Source organism: Thamnophis elegans, chromosome 16 (genome assembly GCF_009769535.1).
Source record: "Thamnophis elegans isolate rThaEle1 chromosome 16, rThaEle1.pri, whole genome shotgun sequence".
NCBI classification, from domain to species: Eukaryota; Metazoa; Chordata; class Lepidosauria; order Squamata; family Colubridae; genus Thamnophis; species Thamnophis elegans.
The window spans coordinates 11,136,159-11,156,757 of NC_045556.1; the positions used below are offsets into that span (position 1 = coordinate 11,136,159).

Consider the following 20,599-nt stretch of genomic DNA (forward strand, 5'->3'; position numbering starts at 1 on the left):
TATGCGTGAAGGGGTTTCTTTTGTTTGAGGTGGCTGGAACAGAACTTGAGAAGCACTTTTCTGACAGGTGTGGATTTGAAAACTCACAGTGGCATCTGATGTATTAGGAACTCATCAAATTTGCAGATGACACCAAGCTAGCAAGAATAGCCAACGCTCCAGAAGACAGGCTAAAGATACCGAAGGATCTTGACAGACATGAACATTGGGCACTATTTAACAAAATGAAATTCAGGGGTGAAAAAGTAAGGTTCTACATTTAGGCGAGAAAAACCAAATGCACAGGGACAGTATAGTGGTACTTCGCCCAATAGTAGTAACTGTGGGAGAGATCTTGGAGTCAGGCAAGGGAATTCAGTGGAGGAAGCAATTATGTTTGGAAGAGTAAGTGATAAAGAAAATCGGGCCATCAACAACATAGAAGATGGACACCATCAAAGCTGACACCAGCCAGAGCATCGACCAATTCAAAGATTGGAAAATGTGGAGAGATCTAGTCCATAGAATCACCAAGAGTCAGGCATGACTGAATGGCTGATCTCCTCCTCCTCAACCACCATCACCTCCTCCTCCTTACAGACAGTTAGAACAATCAGTGAAACAACTTGCCTCCAGAAGTTGTGAATGCTGCAGCACTGGGAGTTTTTAAGAAGAGATTGGACAACTGTTTGTTGAAATAGTATAGGGTTTCCTGCCTCAGCAGGAGATTGGACTAGACGACCTCCACGGTCCCTTCCAACTTCTCTACTCTACTCTACTCTATTCTATTCTGGAAGAAGTAACGGGAGCTCACTCCATTACGCGACACTAGGGATTCGAACCGCCAAACTGCCGACCTTTCTGATCGACAAGCTCAGCGTCATAGCCACTGAGCCACTGCATCCCATCACGTAGTTTAGTAGATGAAACTATTATTTCTGAGTGTGCGAGATACACAAATAAATCTAGCCTATCAGGTTGGGTTTGTCAAGCAAGTCAAACTACAAAAAAATAATAATAATAACAACCCCTCACAACTCACTAGGTCAATTAATACTTGTGTAAAGGAAGCCGTTAGGGTTATAGATGATCAGATTAAGTGAGGTGTGTTTTTTTGTGCATTAACAACAAGAAACACATTTTAAAGTATACAACCAAATTTACTTTATGCACCATACGGTCTTGTCTCCCACACTAACCAAATAAATAAATAAGTAATACGGACAGTTTGCCGGGGGGGGGGGAGAGGAAAGACTGCGACAGGAGCTGAAAGTGTGCTGCGTGGCCTTTTAAGAGTGTCATCGTGCTATCCTGAATCACAAAACAACATGTGAAGGAACTGGGATGCCATTCCGAATCCTGAGCACCCCGATGTTTTCCACCGCAAAACAGGGAACACAAAACCTCGAAAGTTGCTGTGGAAGGTGTGCAAGTGTTGCGTGATATCAGCATTAAAGAACGAGAGCGTCCCTTCATCGTAGTCCAGCAAAAGGCCAATCCTCTGGGAGGAACTGTGATCTTGATGTCGGGTGTCATCCCATTATTGAGAAATTCATAGAGGTGACTGCATAAGAGAGAGAGATCAGAAGCTTCAAATCATGGGTGTCCAACTTTGGCAAGCTTAAGGTAAAGGTAAAGGTTCCCCTCGCACATATGTGCTAGTCGTTCCCGACTCTAGGGGGCGGTACTCATCTCTGCTTCAAAACCGAAGAGCCAGCGCTGTACTGAAGACGTCTCCGTGGTCATGTGGCCGGCATGACTAAACGCCGAAGACGCACGGAACGCCGTTACCTTCCCACCAAAGGTTATTCCTATTTTTTCTACTTGCATTTTTACGTGCTTTCAAACTGCTCGGTTAGCAGAATCTGGGACAAGTAACAGGAACTCACTCCGTTATGCGGCGCTAGGGATTCAAACCGCCAAACTGCCAACCTTTCTGATCGACAAGCTCAGTGTCTTAGCCACTGAGCCACTGCGTCCCTTCGGCATCTTTAATACACTTAATCTTCAGTTCCCAGAATTGGCCCTGGCTGGCTGAGGAATTCTGGGAGTTAAATTCCATGGGTTTTAAAGTTGCCAAAGTTGGATATCCCTGCTTTAAATTGGTATTAAATTTAAATTGGTATTAACAAGACATCCCAAAGGTGTTTTTTCAAGAGGCAACTGGAGTTTCTGGTTTTTCTTGGAAGACGTTTCGCTTCTCATCCAAGAAGCTTCTTCAGGTCTCACTGGATGGTGGTGGATGGAAGGATTTATACAGATTCAGGATTCAGAGCTTCATTGCAAAAACATATTTTTCCCTTTTCTAATGTTGTGCACATGCGCAGATCTTTTTAGGTGCAAATGTGCACATGTGCACGTCTGCCATGCGTGCAAAATGTTTGCGCGCCAAACCGGCAGTAATGCCAGCAACAACCCACTCCTGGTAGGGAACTGGGATTTTACAACACCACTCCCGGCATTGTTTGAATTTTTGAGATTTGTAACTCTTGATGTGGCCCTCCATGCCCTCAGCTGTTTAGGAAATCCACCCAAAATAGGCATAAATTTCAGTATAAAATCTTGCAAGCTGGTTGCAACGTCATCTGAAGGGTTGAGATTAAGCTGTACCTGGAGCAGAGGTGGGTTCCTACCAGTTCGCACCTATTCGGTAAAACCGGTTCATCAAATCTACCGAACCGGTTAGAAGAGGTTCCACCAGTGGACCGGAAAGCCGGCCACACCTACAGAAGAGGTTCCAAAAAATTTGAAACCCACCACTGCTACACACACACACCACACACACACAGAGACAGACAGACAGACTGACAGAGAGAGAGAAAGAGAAAGAAAGGAAGAAATAAGAAATAAAAAAGAAAAAAAGAAAGAAAAAGAGAGAGAGATGAAAGAAAAAAGAAAAAAGGGGCAGAGAGACAAAAGGAAAGAGAGAGAGAGAGAGAGAGAGAGAGAGAGAGAGAGAGAGAGCACATGGCCGGCAAGCCACTCCCACAAAGGAGGCCACACCCACTGAGTAGGTTCCAAATTTTTTTGAAACCCACCACTGACCTGGAGGAAGTAACGGTGTGCTTCATACACCAGGAGGAGTGGCTTTCGCCCAAGGAATTGTCTCTTGGTACATTTTCAAAAGCTACCCCAATGCAATATTCAGTATTCTCATCAACATCGACCTCCCAGTAATGTTTTCCTCGGAATGGGATCGAGTATCCCAACACAGCAATAGATCTGGCAAGAGAGAGAGAGAGAGAGAGAGAGGGAGGGAGGAGGGAGGAGGGAGAGAGAGAGAGAGAGAGAGGGAGAGGGAGAGAGAGGGGGAATATGGGTCAACTGTCAAGATATTCCCTTTCTTGATGGAACTGAGTCATCTTCTGCATCGCCTCTTATAGCAATAGCACTTAGATTCATATGCCTCTTTACAGTGCTTTATAGCCCTAAGTGGTTTAGGATGTATCGTAACAGAACACCCCCTCCAAGGAAAGTTAAGGGGTGTCTTACCCCCACAGTATTTGTTTCCAGAGAGTAAGTCATTTGTGTACCAAGTTTGGTTGAAATTGCTCAAGGAGTTCCAGAGTTATGCTGGAACACAGACACATAAACACACAGATATGTGATGTGTGTGTGTGTGTGTGTGTGTGTGTATGCCCAAATATGGGAGGGAGCATACTGCTAATTGTTATTAGTGGCTAATACAACTACCTAACATGTAAAATGCCCAGGTTCAAATCCAGTACGGGTATGGCTAGCTGATGAGAGCTAAATAGCTTGAAATAGATCTATACTAGTCTCCCTTTATTTATTATCAGCTCAAATACAACACAAATGTAACAAAGGCAACAGTAAAAATACTGGCTTTCTGTCTGGATGGTCCCTTGTGATGAGCCGATAGACAGAGAAAGGAAGCAGTATGCCTCCTCCCATATTTAGGCATACCAGGGGTTGTGACACTAAATACATACCTATTTCCCTGGCTCAGCTGATAAAGGAGGAGAACCTTGTGGCTTAGTGGTTAACACAACTGCTTAATATGTAATACAGCCCAGGTTCAATACCAGTAAGGGTATGGCTAGCTGATGAGAGCTAAATAGCTTGAAATAGAACTAACTATTCTCCCTTATTTATTTATCAGCACAAATGCAACACACACACACACACGTATACACACACAACACACACACACACAGATACATACTGTACATACGTATATCTTATGCTGTCTTTAAACTGCAAATGCAATATCTTAACTCAGAATCGGAAGCTCTAAAATTCAACCCTGTGACTGTTTTTCACCGTTCGCTTTGAGCTGTTGCAAGCAGTTTTTAATATTGTCCAAAGAGCATTTTCAGAGCCCCCAGGTCCTTTTTAAAGAAAGGGCCATGAAGCAATAACAGGGGATTAAAGAATGCAGACTAGGCACAAAGAACCCAAACCTTGTAAAAGTGTCTTCACCGAAGGATGTGTCACTTTGGGCACTCTTGGTTTCATGGCAGGCCAATGTCAGCCCATCTTCCAGGATGGACAACAAGGGATGAGCTGTCTTTTCGTTGAGGGTAAATACAGTCCCTGTAGAAGAAATGAAATCTGGCTGTAACTGTTCAGTCCTGTGAATTTGCTGGTACTCGCTTACTGCCCCATGTGCTCAAAAGCTCCTCCATTTACAGAGTCCCATTGTCCGCATCCAAACCAACTTTTTTAGCGAAGCTTTTAGTGGCTACTTAAGGTATTGCTTTGAAACAGATTAAACTACCTGTGAAGTTCTTAGTGCTCTCTGAGCTTGGTGGTTTTCTTGCAGACGTTTCACGACCCAACTATGTAACACCATCAGTGCTAAGGGCGTGGGGTGTGTGGAGAAGAGGAGGAGGAGGGGACGAAGGGGGAGGAGGAAGAAGAGGACTGTGGGGTCCTTAGTGCTCTCTGAGCTTGGTGGTTTTTGCAGATGTTTCACGACCCAACTATGTAACATCATCAGTGCTAAAGGTGGTGGGTTGTGTGGAGAAGAGGAGGAGGAAGGGGGAGGAGGAGGAAGAGGACTGTGGGGTCCTTAGTGCTCTGAGCTTGGTGGTTTTATTGCAGATGTTTCACGACCCAACTATGTAACATCATCAGTGCTAAAGGGAGTGGGTGTGTGGAGAAGAGGAGGAGGAGGGGACGAAGGGGGGGAAGGAAGAGGACTGTGGGGTCCTTAGTGCTTTCTGAGCTTGGTGGTTTTCTTGCAGATGTTTCACGACCCAACTATGTAACATCATCAGTGCTAAAGGGAGTGGGTGTGTGGAGAAGAAGGGGAGGAAGGGAGAGGAGGAGGAAGAGGACTGTGGGGTTCTTAGTGCTCTCTGAGCTTGGTGGTTTTCTTGCAGATGTTTCACGACCCAACTATGTAACATCATCAGTGCTAAAGGGGTGGGTGTGTGGAGAAGAGGAGGAGGAGGGGATGAAGGGGGAGGGAGGAAGAGGACTGTGGGGTCCTTAGTGCTCTCTGAGCTTGGTGGTTTACTTGCAGATGTTTCATGACCCAACTATGCAACATCATCAGTGCTAAAGGGGGTGGGTGTGTGGAGAGAAGAGAGAAGAAGGGGAAGGGAGAGAAGGAGGAGGAAGAAGAGGACTGTGGGGTCTTTGGTACTTCTGTGCCACGCCCACAGAACAGTAGTAAAAATCCCACCATTGACCTAGATGGACATTTCTTCCAAATAGCTTATTTTGGGAAATGAAGTAAAATAACTTTAAAAAGCACGACTAGAAGCAATGTATGCCAACATTTGCAAAATGTGCATGTAAGAGGACATTTTACTACCTGTGCTAAGGATAGAAGCTGGCTCACTCCTTTCACTCGATCCTCCTATATTGAGGGCCTTCACAAACAGAAGATAACTTGTTTTGGCTCCAGCTGAATCAGTGCCTCGCAATTTGGAATTCCAACAATAGATCTGGGGGGGAAAGTGGAAAAAAATGTTTAGAGTCACATTTGAAAGGAGGAATAAGGGTTTTGTTTGTGGCCAATTCTATTTTGTACCATAGGAGATACTGGAGATTAACATGAAAGAGAAAGAGCTAAACAAGCTGTATAAGGTATCAGTAGACCTCGTAACCGATTGTGGGTTTTTCCACCTGGGAAATCTATTCCAGGGCCCAGCCTGCTCCCCTGCCTTTGAAAATGTCTATCAGTTGATTGCCTTCTTGGGTGAGCTGAAACATCACAGCATAATAAGGAACTTTCAATCTCTGAAATTGACTAAGGGATTATGAAATTGACCAGAGAAAAACAAAGTGCTAAGGAAATGGTGGGAGGGAGTTAGCACCCCTTCCACATCTCTGTTTCCTTGATAAGCAGAAAATAATTTATTTCTCTTACTAACAATAAATATGAATGAATATTCTATGTGTATTTGCAGACAGAAAAGAAAGAAAGAAAGAAAGAGAAGAACATAAGAGAGAAAGAAAGAAGAACAAAGAGAAAAAGAGAAAAAAAGAAAGAAAGAAAGAAAAGAAAGAAAGAGAAAAAAAAGAAGAAAAGAAAGAAAGAAAGAAAAAAAAAAAGAAAGAAAGAAAGAAAAGAAAGAAAGAAAGCAGGCTGGAGGAAGGCAGGAAAGCAGAGAGGGAGACAGGGAGGGAGGGAGGGAGAAGGAAGGAAGGAAGGAAGGAAGGAAGGAAAAAGGAAGGAAGGAAGGAAGGAAGGAAGGAAATGGCCTAGAACAGTTATGCTGTTGGTAGCAAAAACCATTGGGGGAAAAAACGATTTTGTCTATAATTTGCTGTCTTCTTCCTGCTCACATTTCAAATGTGCTACATCTTACATTATAATGCTGATTCCTATTGGGAAATTGCAACATTTTGGAAAATGATCATGGGCAAAAGGAGTTCTAGGATTGGATATTTCTTTTATGCTCCCTTTGACCTGCACTCCCAAGTTTTCAGCAAGGTTGAGTAAACGTTGCCTCTTAGGCTGGCTCCTGAGTATGATTCTACTAAAAAGATCCAGTGTATCGCTGAATAGGACCATGAACTCATGATATGGTATGATACCTGCAGATCCAGTGCAACTTACTCAGTGAGAATTTCGCCTCCATCTCCGCCAGCCAGTCGTCTTAGATAATTCCACAGTGTAGGAGTCCACAGGATTAATATTTCCACATTCCCATCGCACCAGTGCAGAGTATTCACAGCTCTGAATCACCTTCCCTTTGATAACCGGTGGCAAAGGAGCTGAAATATAGAATGGAGAGAGGAGTCTTTTGAAGCATTAAAAAATGAAAGCTGGTTTTGTGGAGTGAAAACTCTAGACTATAAGTTGCAAAGACTCGGATCACTATGAAATATTGGGCCTTGGATTTCTAGGTTGCCTTTCCAGCTGGGAAGAGAATTCAAGGCAATCAACAACCTAAAAGGCATCCTAAAATGGCTCAGTGGAAATTTAGCAAATTGTGTTCAAAAGCCAAAGAACAAAATGACAATATCGATTTAAACCTCTTCCCTAACCTTTGAATATAATTAAAATAAGTCAACAGTGAGACCAATTAATCTGTGGAACAACTTGCCTCCAGAAGTTGTGAATGTCCCAACACTGAAATTTTTAAAGAAGAAATTGGATAACCATTTGGCTGAAGTGGTGTAGGGTTTCCTGCTCAAGCAGGGGGTTGGACTAGAAGACCTCCAAGGTCCCTTCCAACTCTGTTTATTCTATTCTATTCTAACATTAGAGGATGTAGATCATTTTTATATAATTAAGGTTGAACTTTTTTTAAAAATCAGTTAAAAAGTTAATAACCCACTTTTTGAGAAAATTAGTATCTAAAGTCAGCGCCATCTGAATAAACCTTCAAAGATAGGATTGTGTGTTTGTGTATGTATGTATGTATGTATGTATGGAGTAGATAGATAGATAGATAGATAGATAGATAGGTAGGTAGGTAGGTAGGTAGGTAGGTAGGTAGGTAGGTAGGTAGGTAGATAGATAGATAGATAGATAGATAGATAGATAGATAGATAGATAGATAGATAGATAGATAGAGATAGAGATAGAGATAGAGATAGAGATAGAGATAGAGATAGAGATAGAGATAGAGATAGAGATAGAGATAGAGATAGAGATAGAGATATGTGTTTGTGTGTGGTTGCATTTGTGCTGATAAATAAATAAAGGGAGACTAGCACAAATGCAACACAAATGTAACAAAGGCAATAGTAAAAATAATGGCTTTCTGTCGTGATGGTCTCTTGTGACGAGCCGATAGACAGAGAAAGGAAGCAGTCTGCTTCCTCCCATATTTGGGCATACCAGGGGTTGTAACACTAAATACATATATACATATATATTGTGGCACAACCCCTGGTATGCCCAAATATGGGAGGGAGCATACTGCTTTCCTTTTCTGTCTATTGACTCACTGGGAGCCATCCAGGCAGAAAGCCATTTTTTTTAATGTTGCCTTTGTTACATTTGTGTTGCAATTGTGCTGTCCTTTATTTATATCAGCACAATTGCAACACACACACACACAAAATCATTTATATATAAATATTGAATACAGTGTAATTGCCCTGGAATTCCACTTGCCATATAAAAAAGTAAAAACAAAATAACATATATACTATTTTAAACAGTGCTAGCGTAGTACAGTAATTTCTGACTATGATATTCTAGTATGTCAATTTATCTATCATTCTAATACCTACATTCTAATACCTGCATAGTATCTCTTTCCACGTCCACCTAAACGGATTCTTTCGTATTCCAGCTTCTACCTCATGTTTCTAACCATTGATAGAATCTATTCCATGTAGCATAGTATTCTGTATCTCCTTTATCTTTTATTTTTAGAGTTAGTCTGTCTATTTCTGCACAGACTAGCATTTTCCTTATCGTGTCCTCCTATGAAGGGGTGTTTTTACTCTTCCACTGCTGTGCGTACACCATTCTTGCAGGGGTCAAGATGTGTAATACTGGGTATAATGCAGTGGTGGGATACAATTTTTTTCCTACGGTTCTGTGGGCATGGCTTGGTAGGCGTGGTGGCGGCTTGGTGGGCGTGGCAGGGGAAGGATACTGTAAAATCTCCATTTCCCCACTCCAGGGGAAGGTTACTGCACAATCCCTGTTTCTCCCAATCAGCTGGGACTCGGGAGGCACAGAGAATGGATGGGGTAGGGCCAGTCAGAGGTTCTCTGAACTACTCAAAACTTTCGCTACTGGTTCTCCAGAACTGGTCAGAACCTGCTGAATACCACCTCTGGTATATTGTCCCTTTATCATAGCCATCTGATATAATGCCTAATAAAAATAATTCTAGTTTAAACTCTATATGTTGTCTTGTCATTTTTTCTAACAATATTAAGTATCCAAAATTTCCTTGCTTTTATGCAGGTCCACGGTTCCACCACAAACCGTGGTAGACTAAAGCGCGTGTGACTAAAGCGTGGTGACAAAACCGCACCATCAAAACGCGCGACAACAGCGCGCCGACAACAGCGCGACAACAGAAACGCGCTGTAACATAACCCTAAAATTAACCCTAAACCTAACCCTAAACTAACCCTAAACCTACCCTAAACCTACCCTAAACCTAACCTAAACCTAACCCTAAACCTAACCCTAAACCTAACCCTAAACCTAACCCTAAAACTAACCCTAACTAACCCTAAACCTAACCCTAACCTTACCTTAAGTTAAATCGCGCTTCTGTCAGCGCGCTGTTGTGGGCGCGCTGTTGTGGCGCGCTTTTGACATCACGGTTTTAGCGCCGCGGTGTTGTCGGCGCGCTTTTGACGTTCGCGGTTATGTCATGCCACGCAGGTCCACACATGGGTTATATATGCCAGGTATTTGTCTTTATTTCCAACCATTTGGGGACATATTGCTAAACGGAGGTGATTTGAGCTTAATCTCTCCTCCACAGTTTACAAAAAATATACCTTTGGGCTACTAGTCCCCACTTTGCAAATGTCAATAAAAAGTTATTGTTTCCTAAACCAAAACATAACATCAAAAGCCATTTTACCTGTCATATACACGGCTCTTTCACTCTCTGGGCTGACTCCAGCTCTGTTAACTGCCTTTACCCAAAATTCGTATTGTGGTTTTGGCACCAGCTGAGCAACCGTGCAGTATGTTTCCTTCACATTTAGCTTAAACTCTGCAATCAGAAGTACAAAGATTGAAGGATTCTTTGAAATTGCAACAGATTCTTAAGTAATAGCTCGTTTCATTCAGGAATAACAGCATGTTACGTTGAGGTCTTTCTCTTTCAAACTTGGTTTGGACTGAACAAGCCACAAATTGAGGGTAGCTCTCAGATAGACTCTTGGCTAATTTCCAGAGCTCACATTTGTAAAGCTTAATGGCCCGTATAGCAAGTAAAATTTATTAAATTCTACTTCTAATTAGAGCAATAAGGAAGATTGCTCTAATTAGAAGAAAAGCAGAGATTACTTTTGTTTGGGAACTAGGTATATTAATTGGTAGAAAATAGCAGTAGACGTTAGAAACCTGGATATGTAAACAAAATTGTGTAATAGAATAATGAACATTGAATAATTACCATAAGTAAAATTTAGGAATTGGGAGATTAATATAGATGGAGAGGAGTCTTTTGAAGCATTAAAAAGGTGAAAGCTGGTTTTTTGTGGAGTGTAATGCCTATTGGATATTTATAGATGTTTGACATTAATGGATGATAGATAAAATTGAACCAAGGGCCTAATCAAACAATGTGAAATTCTTAATAAGAAGATGACAGGTATAAAGGAAGAAAGCGACAATGGGAAAAAGATTACTATTTCAATCTGGAAACTATCTTAATGGGTATAACAATAGCAGCAGAACGTTAGAAACAGAGTAGGCAAACAAAGATGAAGTCATTTGCGCAATTGCATAATGAACCTGGAATAATTAAGATAATAAACCGTATAATTATTGGAAAAACTAAGGCTATAAATGTGATGTTTACTTGATGTTTAAATGTTGATATTATGAATAGATTGTAGAAAATTGACAGAGGGCTTAATCAATAACACAAAATTTTCAATAAGGATAAGTGAAGATGAATAGCTATTGAGAATAATAGCTACACTATTGTGTGTGTAAGATTTACTACTGTTTTCAATAGAGTTGTAGAGATTTGTACCCATATGGTATACGTTATCGTGAACATAGAAATTGTATTATAACCAAGAAAATTGCACAAAAAAAATATATCAAAAAGAAAGAAAGAAAGAGGAAGAAAGAAGAAAGGAAGGAAGGAAAGAAAAAAGAAAAATAAAGAAAGAAAGAACAAGAACGAAAAGAAAAAAAGAAAGGAGCAGCAGATAATACAATTAGCAGGTAGAGAGGAAGGAAATGCAGCTTCCATTTCTGTCTTGCCAGATCTGCCTCCAAGTGGATGTTGTCATTAGGAATTTAGAGAAGTGGCTCCCCCCCCTTCTACCTGATCTGGCTTTAGTCTTTACCTTCTCCCTCCTTGCTTGATGTATCATTGCTCACTCGCTTGTAGTAGAGGTGGTAGCTTTCCACAATGTCTTCAGAGAAAAAGCTCCAGCAAACTTTCACAGACGCCCCCGTAGCTGAGTTGGGATCTTGAGCATTCATCACCGGTGCACAAGGGGGTGTAAAAACTACAATCAGAAAGGGAGAAGTCAGTTTTAAGATTTTGCAAAAGACAACAGGAAACTTCCAGACTTGGGTATTTTACTCCTTGGTGAAAACTGCCATGCACCAGGATGGCATTTAACCGAGAAGATGGACTTCCTTTTCTACCAAAATCAATATTACTTCCATGAGCATCTGTGAGAAATGCATTTTGAGAGCTAGAAATCGTAGCTACATTTGTTACAAGGAGACAAATTCCTTGTGTATCTAATCATACTTGGTCAAATGAAGTTATTCTATTCTATTCTATTCTACCTTACCCTACCCGCTGTACTCCTACTTACATTATAATTCTATTCTATTCTATTCTACCTTACCCTACCCTACCCGCTGTACTCTACATTATTCTATTCTATTCTATTTTATTCTATTCTATTCTACCTTACCCTACCCTACCCGCTGTACTCTACTCTACATTATTCTATTCTATTCTATTCTATTCTACCTTACCCTACCCTACCTGCTGTACTCTACTCTACATTATTCTATTCTATTCTATTCTATTCTATTATTCTATTCTACCTTACCCTACCCGCTGTACTCTACTCTACATTATTCTATTCTATTCTATTCTACCTTACCCTACCCTACCTGCTGTACTCTACATTATTCTATTCTATTCTACCTTACCCTACCCTACCTGCTGTACTCTACTCTACATTATTCTATTCTATTCTATTCTATTCTACCTTACCCTACCTGCTGTACTCTACTCTACATTATTCTATTCTATTCTATTCTATCTTATCCTACCCACTGTACTCTACTCTACATTATTCTATTGTATTCTACTGTATTGTATTCTATTCCATTCCATTCTATTCTACCTTACCCACCCTACTCTACTCTACTCTTACTCTTACTCTTACTCTTACGCTTACTCTTACTCTTACTCTACTCTACTCTACTCTACTCTACCTATTTCATTATGTTTCATCCAACTTCAGGTCCATTAAATCAAATCATTTTTCTTGTCTTGACCAGACCTACTTGGTTTTTCTTGACCAAGTCTACTTTTTGCTTCGACAGAGCTACTTGATTGGCCAAGCCTACTTTTTGATGTATGGCTTCCATCGCATCCTCAAAAGCCTATTGTGGCTTTCAGATGAAACCTATTGCACCTCCCCAACATGGAGATTTCATTTACGGAGATCTCATCTTTTTCTTTTTGCAAATTAATGGATTATCCAGATTTGCTGACATGTTGAGAATGGTATAAGTCATGGATGTATGAAGTTAGAGCAACCATACTATAAATCAGGGGTGGTAATTTCCTCCCCCAAAACTAAGGTGCATCTTATACTCCAAAAAATACGATAAGTCCTCTAGTAGTCTCTCATGAAAAAGAAACTTCTCCAAATATATAATGATATTTGCATCTGTTTCTTCTCAGGAAAGGTTTCAATAATTCTAAACTACGCATTTAAAGTACATTGCTTTAGGAAATAATAGCAATAGCAATAGCAGTTAGACTTATATACCGCTTCATAGGGCTTTCAGCCCTCTCTAAGCGGCTTACAGAGTCAGCATATCAGCCCCCACTGTCTGGGTCCTCATTTCACCCACCTCGGAAGGATGGAAGGCTGAGTCAACCCTGAGCCGGTGAGATTTGAACCGCCAAACTGCAGATAACAGTCAGCTGAAGTGGCTGCAGTACAGCACTCTAACCACTGCGCCACCTCGGCTCTAAATAAATCACTAGCTTCCAACTCAACCAATTGTTTGCATTCGGTATCCTAATGGACTTACTTGGAAAGAACTGACAGACTCCAATAGTTCCTGAATGTCTGAGCAATGAATGGTTCGCTCTTCAAACTCTGCTGGAGTTGATAGGCCTACACTCACATCCTTTTTCAAGAAGGAATGCTACTCTGAAAATGCCATAAAAATCAGTGTTAGATGGCTTGTGTGGAGATTTACGCTGCTCCCCAACATTCTACTATATTATACATTTAATGCATGGACTGCACCCTTCAATTCTATACAGAATCCATTTACCAAAAAAATATTCATAAAGACAGTATTAAAATCCCAAGTTAAACATGTTCATTAAGAATTGCAGACTTCTAAGTCATGTGTGTGTTTTTTTAAAAAATAGTAGTTTAAAGGTACAGGCAAGTTCAAATAAGGCAGTGTTTCATACAATGGAGCTGGAAGGGATCTTGGAGGTCTTCTAGTCCAACCCCCTTCTCAAGCAGGAGACCCTATACTATTTCAGACAAGTGGCTGTCCACTTCGGACAAGCCCACTTCAGACAAGTGGCTGTTGATTCTGTCTTTCCTTTCCCCCAGAAGCTGTCTTGTTTTAATCTATTGTTGACCACTTTTATCTTGAACAATTTGAGCCTTTCACAACTACAGGTAAGAATGTTATTGGTTTCTGTTTAAAAGATGATAGGGAAAAGTTAGGTGAGTCTCTACAGCATCACCTGAAGGCAGGACCAGAGGCAAAGGGATGGAAACTCATCAAGGAGAGAAGTAACCTAGAACTAAGAAGTAATTTCTTGACAGTTAGAACAATTAACCAGTGGAACAACTTGCCTCCAGAAGTTGTGAATGCTCCAACACTGGATGTTTTCAAAAAGAGTTTGGACAACCATTTGTCTGAAGTTGTATAGAGTTTGGGGGTTGGACTAGAAGACCTCCAAGGTCCCTTCCAACTCTGTTATTCTGTTACAGACTCAATCCTCACCAAGACCACCATATCCCAGGTACTCATTTGCTCAGCTGGTTGCAATAGTGACATCCTTCGTAATTTTAAAACTTGCAGCTTAAGGTTGATATGAAGCTAATCAACCTAAACATAACACAGTCCAGTAATGCATGTTTAAAAACTGGAAAAAAGATTCTGTTGGTTGCGCCTCATAGCAAGCCTGACACCAGCATGCTTGAATTTATTTATGTAACCCCTTACCCCATAGCCATAGATCTCAGAATGCAATATAATTATTAACAATTTTTTTAAAAAAATAGAATATAGATCACCAGAAAATGGAAGCCTGGCTGCTTTGCACTGCAAATTAGTACCAAACCAGACTAAGAAAAATATTTCCATAATTTTATATACCGGTAGGCAAAATTATATCTATTGCTCCCAACTAGAGATGGTATTCAGCCAGTTCTGACAGGTTCTGGAGAACCGGTAGCGGAAATTTTGAGTAGTTTGGAGAACCGGCAAATAGGCTGGCCCCGCCCCCGCTGCCTCCCAGCCGATCGTCTTCTGTTGCCCTGAACAGGAGAATGGAGCTGGAAAGCAGGTTGGTGGGGTGGGGAGAGAATGGGGATTTTGCAGTATCCTTCCCCCTGCCATGCCCACAAAGCCACACCCACAAAGCCACACAATGCCCACAAAGCCACACCCACAAAGCCACAACCATAAAGCCACGCCCACAGAACCCGTAGTAAAAAAAATTTGAATCCCACCACTACTCCCAATAGTAGCACACTTCATAAGAATAAGAATAAGGCCAAATGTTAACATTGTGGCAGGATGATTACAGAAAGGATGACTATAGTGGGATGAAAACAAAAAGGAAACCTCTTTAAAATACAGTATTTCAATGTTACCTCTGAGTGTTGCAACTGCAGTCTGTGGAAGAAAGAAAAAAATGGTGATTCCACTAATATATACATATGTACACAGATATATGATACATGCACACAAGTGAATAAATGATGCACTGACTTCCCCCCCCCCTCTAATTAAAATTGCTGTTATTCTCATGGCCAAGGCCTATGGGTTTTCCTCAAAAGTATATCCCGATATGTTGAACGAAGCAATTTATTTTATTACTTATTTTATTACTTATTTCATTTATTATTTATTTATTTATTTTTATTATTATCATTATTTTTTTATTTTTATCATTTTTTATTATTATTTTATTTATTTTATTTATTATTTTATTATTATTTTATTTATTATTTTATTTATTATTTATATTTATATTTATATTATTTTATATTTTATATTTTATATTTATATTTATATTATTTATATTTTATATTTTATATTTTTTATATTTTATATTATTTATTATTTATATTTTATATTTTATATTTTATTTTATATTTTTATATTTATATTTTATATTTATATTTTATATTTTATATTTATATTTTATATTTTATATTTTTATTTATTTTATTTTATATTTTATATTTTATATTTTATATTTATTTTATATTTTATATTTTATATTTTATATTTTATTATATTTTTATTTATATTTTATTTTTTTTTTATTTTTATATTATTATTTTTAATTTTATATTTTATATTATTTTATATTTTTATTTATTTTATATTATTTTATATATTTTTATTATTTATATTTATATTTATTTATATTTTATATTTTATATTTTATATTTTATTTTTATTTTATATTTTATATTTTATATATTTTATATTTTATTTTTATATTTATATTATTTTTATATTTTATATTTTATATTTTTATTTTATTATTTTATTATTTATTATTTTATTATTTTATTATTATTATTATTTATTATTTTATATTTTATTATTTTATTTTTATTATTTATTTTATTTATTTATTTTATTTCATTTATTTAATTTCATTTATTTATTTATTATTTTATTTATTTTATTATTTTATTTTTTTTTATTTTTTTATTTTTTTATAATATTTTTTATTTTCATTTATTTTTATTATTATTTGTTTTATTTATTCATTTTATTTAGTTCGGTTGAGTAGATAATAACTTGGCTGGGCATGTGTGTGAACCTATTCTATCGGTGGCGCCGTGATAGCACCATGCAATTTTTTTTACTTTTGTGCATGTGTGCATAGTGCATGCGCCCAAAGCGCATCCCTGGGCGAACCGGCAGTAACAAAAGCCGGAACCTGTCTCTGGCTGGTGTGCTTATGCATGCCCCTTACAGACCTCTTAGGAATGGGGTCTGTAAAGGGTCCACGGTTGAGAGTTTGAGGTTGAAGCTTTGGGGGTTTGGGGAAGAAACCACAGAGTCAGGGAGAGCATTCCAGGCGTTGACCACTCTGTTGCTGAAGTCATATTTTCTGCAATTGAGTTTAGAGCTGTTTACCTTGAGTTTGTATCGATTGTTTGCCCGTGTATTATTGAAGTTGAAGCTGAAGTAGCCTTAGAGAATTGAAATCTCAAGGCAGAGATTGAAATAATGTCTTCATAAATGTCACGAGTTGTCGGATCAAATGGCAAAATAGATCTCTCGTAATGCAAACACAAAGGGGGGGGGGATAAAGAGGCCATCTCACAATCCCAGCGCAAACCGCAAGGTAGAATTTTAATAATTTCATAATAGCAATTTAATAATTACAAAATGTTAGCCTTTTTAGCAGAAAATCCAGAACGGTGACTCCTACAGAGACCTACTGGTTTAGGGGAGGTGCTCTGGATCACTCTGAATAATTTGGCTGTAAGTTGAGGACTGCCTGTACAATACAAGCTCATTCTATACTGAAGGTTAGATGCAATCCTAAATAACCTTTGCATCTATGGTGGTGCCTTGGTACTCATTGGTTCTGGGAGGGGATGCTTTCTGTCCTGTACCTTGAGGGCTTCTAATTTTTTTTCACCCTGGTCAAGATTTTCAATGGTTTCCATCAGATCTTTGCAAGTATCCAGGTTCTCTCCACAATTGACCAGTTCTTTGTATAAAGCTTCCAGTTTCTCTTTCTTCTCCTCCCCAAAGCCTGCATATTGTCTTCGTAGCGTTGCTCAAGGATCTGTACGATGTCATCGTAACGCTTCTCAAAGTTTTGCTGCTGCCTGGTAAAATTCTCCTGGAAAGGAATATTTTGGGTTCAGTTGAGGACACTCAAAAGTGTTGGCAATCAAACCTGGAGATTGCTCTAAGAAAAGAAAACATTTTATATACTTTTATTTATACAACACCAATTTAACCCTCATGGATTCCTGCATAGAATCCTTGCAACTCGAGTGAGTTCCAGAAATTGTCTGAAATGGTGTAAGGTTTCCTGTCTAAGCAGGGGGTTGGACTAGAAGACCTCCAAGGTTCCTTCCAACTCTGTTTTTCTATTCTATTCTATTCTATTCTAAAGGTAAAGGTTCCCCTCGCACATATGTGCTAGCCATTCCCAACTCTAGCTGGCGGTACTCATCTCCGTTTCAAAGCCGAAGACCCAACGCTGTCCAAAGACATCTCCGTGGTCATGTGGCTGGCATGACTAAATGCCGAAGGTGCATATAAAGCTTCCCACCAAAGGTGCTCCCTATTTTTCTACTTGCATTTTTTACGTGCTTTAGAACTGCTAGGTTGCCAGAAGCTGGGATAAGTAATGGGAGCTCACTCCTTTATGCGGTGCTAGGGATTCGAACTGCTGAACTGCCGAACTTTCCGATCGACAAGCTCAGAAAAAAAACAAAATCAAAGTTTCATTTTATTCTCATTGCAAGCACAAAATCCGGAAGCAATTTCCAGACAGAAACAAAATGAAACATATTCTCTTCTTTGGATAAAGGAATCAACTTAGCCATCTCTGCTTCTCCTTGTGACATTTTGACCTGCGGTGTGGCACAACAATACATTTTGAACAGTTGGAGAACTTAAACCTGACGTTTCTGACCACACCACCTTCTTGGTCCATGCATGAGATGTCAAGGGTTCCACCACAAAACCGCGTTCGACTAAAGCGCGCTCGACGAAACCGCGTAGCTGATGTCATCACAGTGTGACGAAAAAAGCACGCTGTGAACGCTAAAGCTAAAATTAACCCCTAAACCTAAACCTAACCCCCTAAACCTAATCCTAAACCTAAACCTAAACCTAACCCTAAACCTAACCCTTAACCTAACGCTAAACCTAACCCTAACCCTTAACCTAACCCTAAACCTAACCCTAACCCTTAACCTAACCCTAACCCTAACCTAACCCTAACCCTACCCTAACCCTAACCCTAACCCTAACCCTAACCCTTACCTTAACTTGAATCGGCTTGCTTTCAAAGCGCTATTTAAAGCACCCTTTTTTCTCCGCGGTCGCTGTTGTCGCCCTGCTGATGACGTCAGCAACGTGGTTTAATCGGGCGCGCTTTAGTGGAGCGCGGTTTTGTCGTGCCACGGATGCCAAGAGGCTGGTGTGGACCTCTAGGGTGGCCTTTCCTTTCCAGTTCACTTAGAATCATGAACTTAACACATGAGAGCATCTTACCTCTACTGTAATGAAAACTTCCTCTAAGTGGCTAGCAAAACTCTCCAGGTGAGCGATTTGGTCTTCCAATCGGCCAATATTGTTCTGAAGCGCATCCTTTTAAAACAAAAAAACGGTTAAGTGTCTTGCAGCCTAGCTGTTCTGACCGAGGCGTCCCGAGAGCATGAAGCAAACTCCTTGTCCCGACAAAAAACCCTTTTATTAATTTCCTGTGAATTCTCCCCCATTCACATCCAGTAAAGTCTTTCAAGGGAGGATTAGAGAGCTGGGGTGGCGCAGTGGGTAGAGTGCAGTACTGCAGGCCACTTCAGCTGACTGCTATCTGCAGTTCAGCGGTTCAAATCTCACCGGCTCAAGGTTGACTCAGCCTTCCATCCTTCCGAGGTGGGTGAAATGAGGACCCAGATTGTTGGGGCGATATGCTGACTCTGTAAACTGCTTAGAGAGGGCTGAAAGCCCTATGACGCGGTATATAAGTCTAATGCTATTGCTATTACAGTCAAGAGACCTTATCTGGCTTGGAGAGCTGCCAGGCCGATATCTGCAAAACTTGGCAAGGAGTCTCGGAGAGTCACGAACCAATTAAGTGAACTAATTGTCTTCTGCAAACTCCACTCCCCTTTCGCTCCTCTTTTATTTCCTCTGGGAGGGGCCATTCATCGTCCACCTGTGGCCTTACTCCCAAGTCGACTCCTGTTCTTTAGCTGTTCCCTTCGTCTGGCAACTCTGCACATGCGCACACTGGGAACAGGCTCCAGCTGTTCATCTGCCTCACTGATGTCTGACTCTGAAGGCAGCTGATAACTGGCACACGGCCCTGGCCCCCTCTCTGCCTCTGACACAGAGCCCTCATCAGAGCCTTCCCCAGACTCCCTGACTGGCCCAGGTTCCTCCCCAACCTTCTCCCTGTCTGAATCTGCTGCCAGTTCCGCTGGCTGCTGGCGGGCCACAACACTAGCCAAATGATTCCTGCTTCCTACCTGGATTGGCGTTCCACGATCCTCACCTTTGCAATTTCCACCACTGCCGCGAGAGACATGACTTCATGCTCTTGATGTCCATTATTCTTGCTATTGAAGAGTGTCACTGGAACACAGCAAGTAATGCAATATAGTTCTTTCTCCTGGTAGGACTGTCGGCTCGCCTCCTTATCCCCAGGAGCATCATTGTCACTCTTCTCATTATTTCTCTTGCACGGTCTGTGGCTTGCTGGTCCCGATGCTCCACATGGGGTGAGCATTGCTTCTCTGCATCTGGTGTTGCTTTCTTTTCATGTGGAGATAGATCTCGCCTTCGGAACGGCTCCTCGGGAAATAAATCTTCAAGGGAGTCATAAAGCTCCAAATGATAAAACCTGGGACTGTCTGGCTCATCCCTTTTCAACGAAGAGTCCATGGTGGAGAAAGAACATTGGACACCAAGTCAACCGGCCAAGAAAAGATCTTGCGTGCTGCCTCCCTTCTCCTTTCTGCTAAGAACAATAAAAGCACAACATGCAATGGAATTTATGCTTAACATCTCAAAAAGCCAAGAAAGTTCAAGTTGAGTAATATCGGGAGATCCCAAGGAAATCCGACAAGACTGGAAATACGGGGAACTGGGGATAACATTTGGAAACACCAACCCGCTTCCATTCTCTTGCCAAAAAAATGCATAGATGTACTTTCGACTTATCAGGATGCACCATGGAAGAATTAGATGTCTAGGAAACAGATAAGTTAAAGGTAAAGGTTCCCCTCGCACATATGTGCTAGTCATTCCCAACTCTAGGAGGCGGTGCTCATCTCTGTTTCAAAGCCAAAGAGCCAG

General features: G+C 40.3%; 1 protein-coding gene across 1 annotated transcript; it reads right to left on the reverse strand.

Annotated features, from left to right (window-relative positions):
* Window positions 1-1,250: 1,250 nt before the first annotated feature.
* Window positions 1,251-20,252, reverse strand: FSD2 (fibronectin type III and SPRY domain containing 2). Its single transcript, XM_032233584.1, is given in 18 exon segments — window positions 1,251-1,375; window positions 1,378-1,482; window positions 1,485-1,543; window positions 3,025-3,201; window positions 4,404-4,536; window positions 5,765-5,842; window positions 5,845-5,897; window positions 7,016-7,050; window positions 7,052-7,173; window positions 9,966-10,100; window positions 11,413-11,577; window positions 13,357-13,482; window positions 15,178-15,199; window positions 17,170-17,309; window positions 17,312-17,402; window positions 18,791-18,886; window positions 19,797-19,975; window positions 19,978-20,252. Coding segments are annotated over 18 exon segments (2,004 nt in total). The 5' UTR covers window positions 20,186-20,252; the 3' UTR covers window positions 1,251-1,295.
* Between the last annotated feature and the right edge of the window lie 347 nt (window positions 20,253-20,599).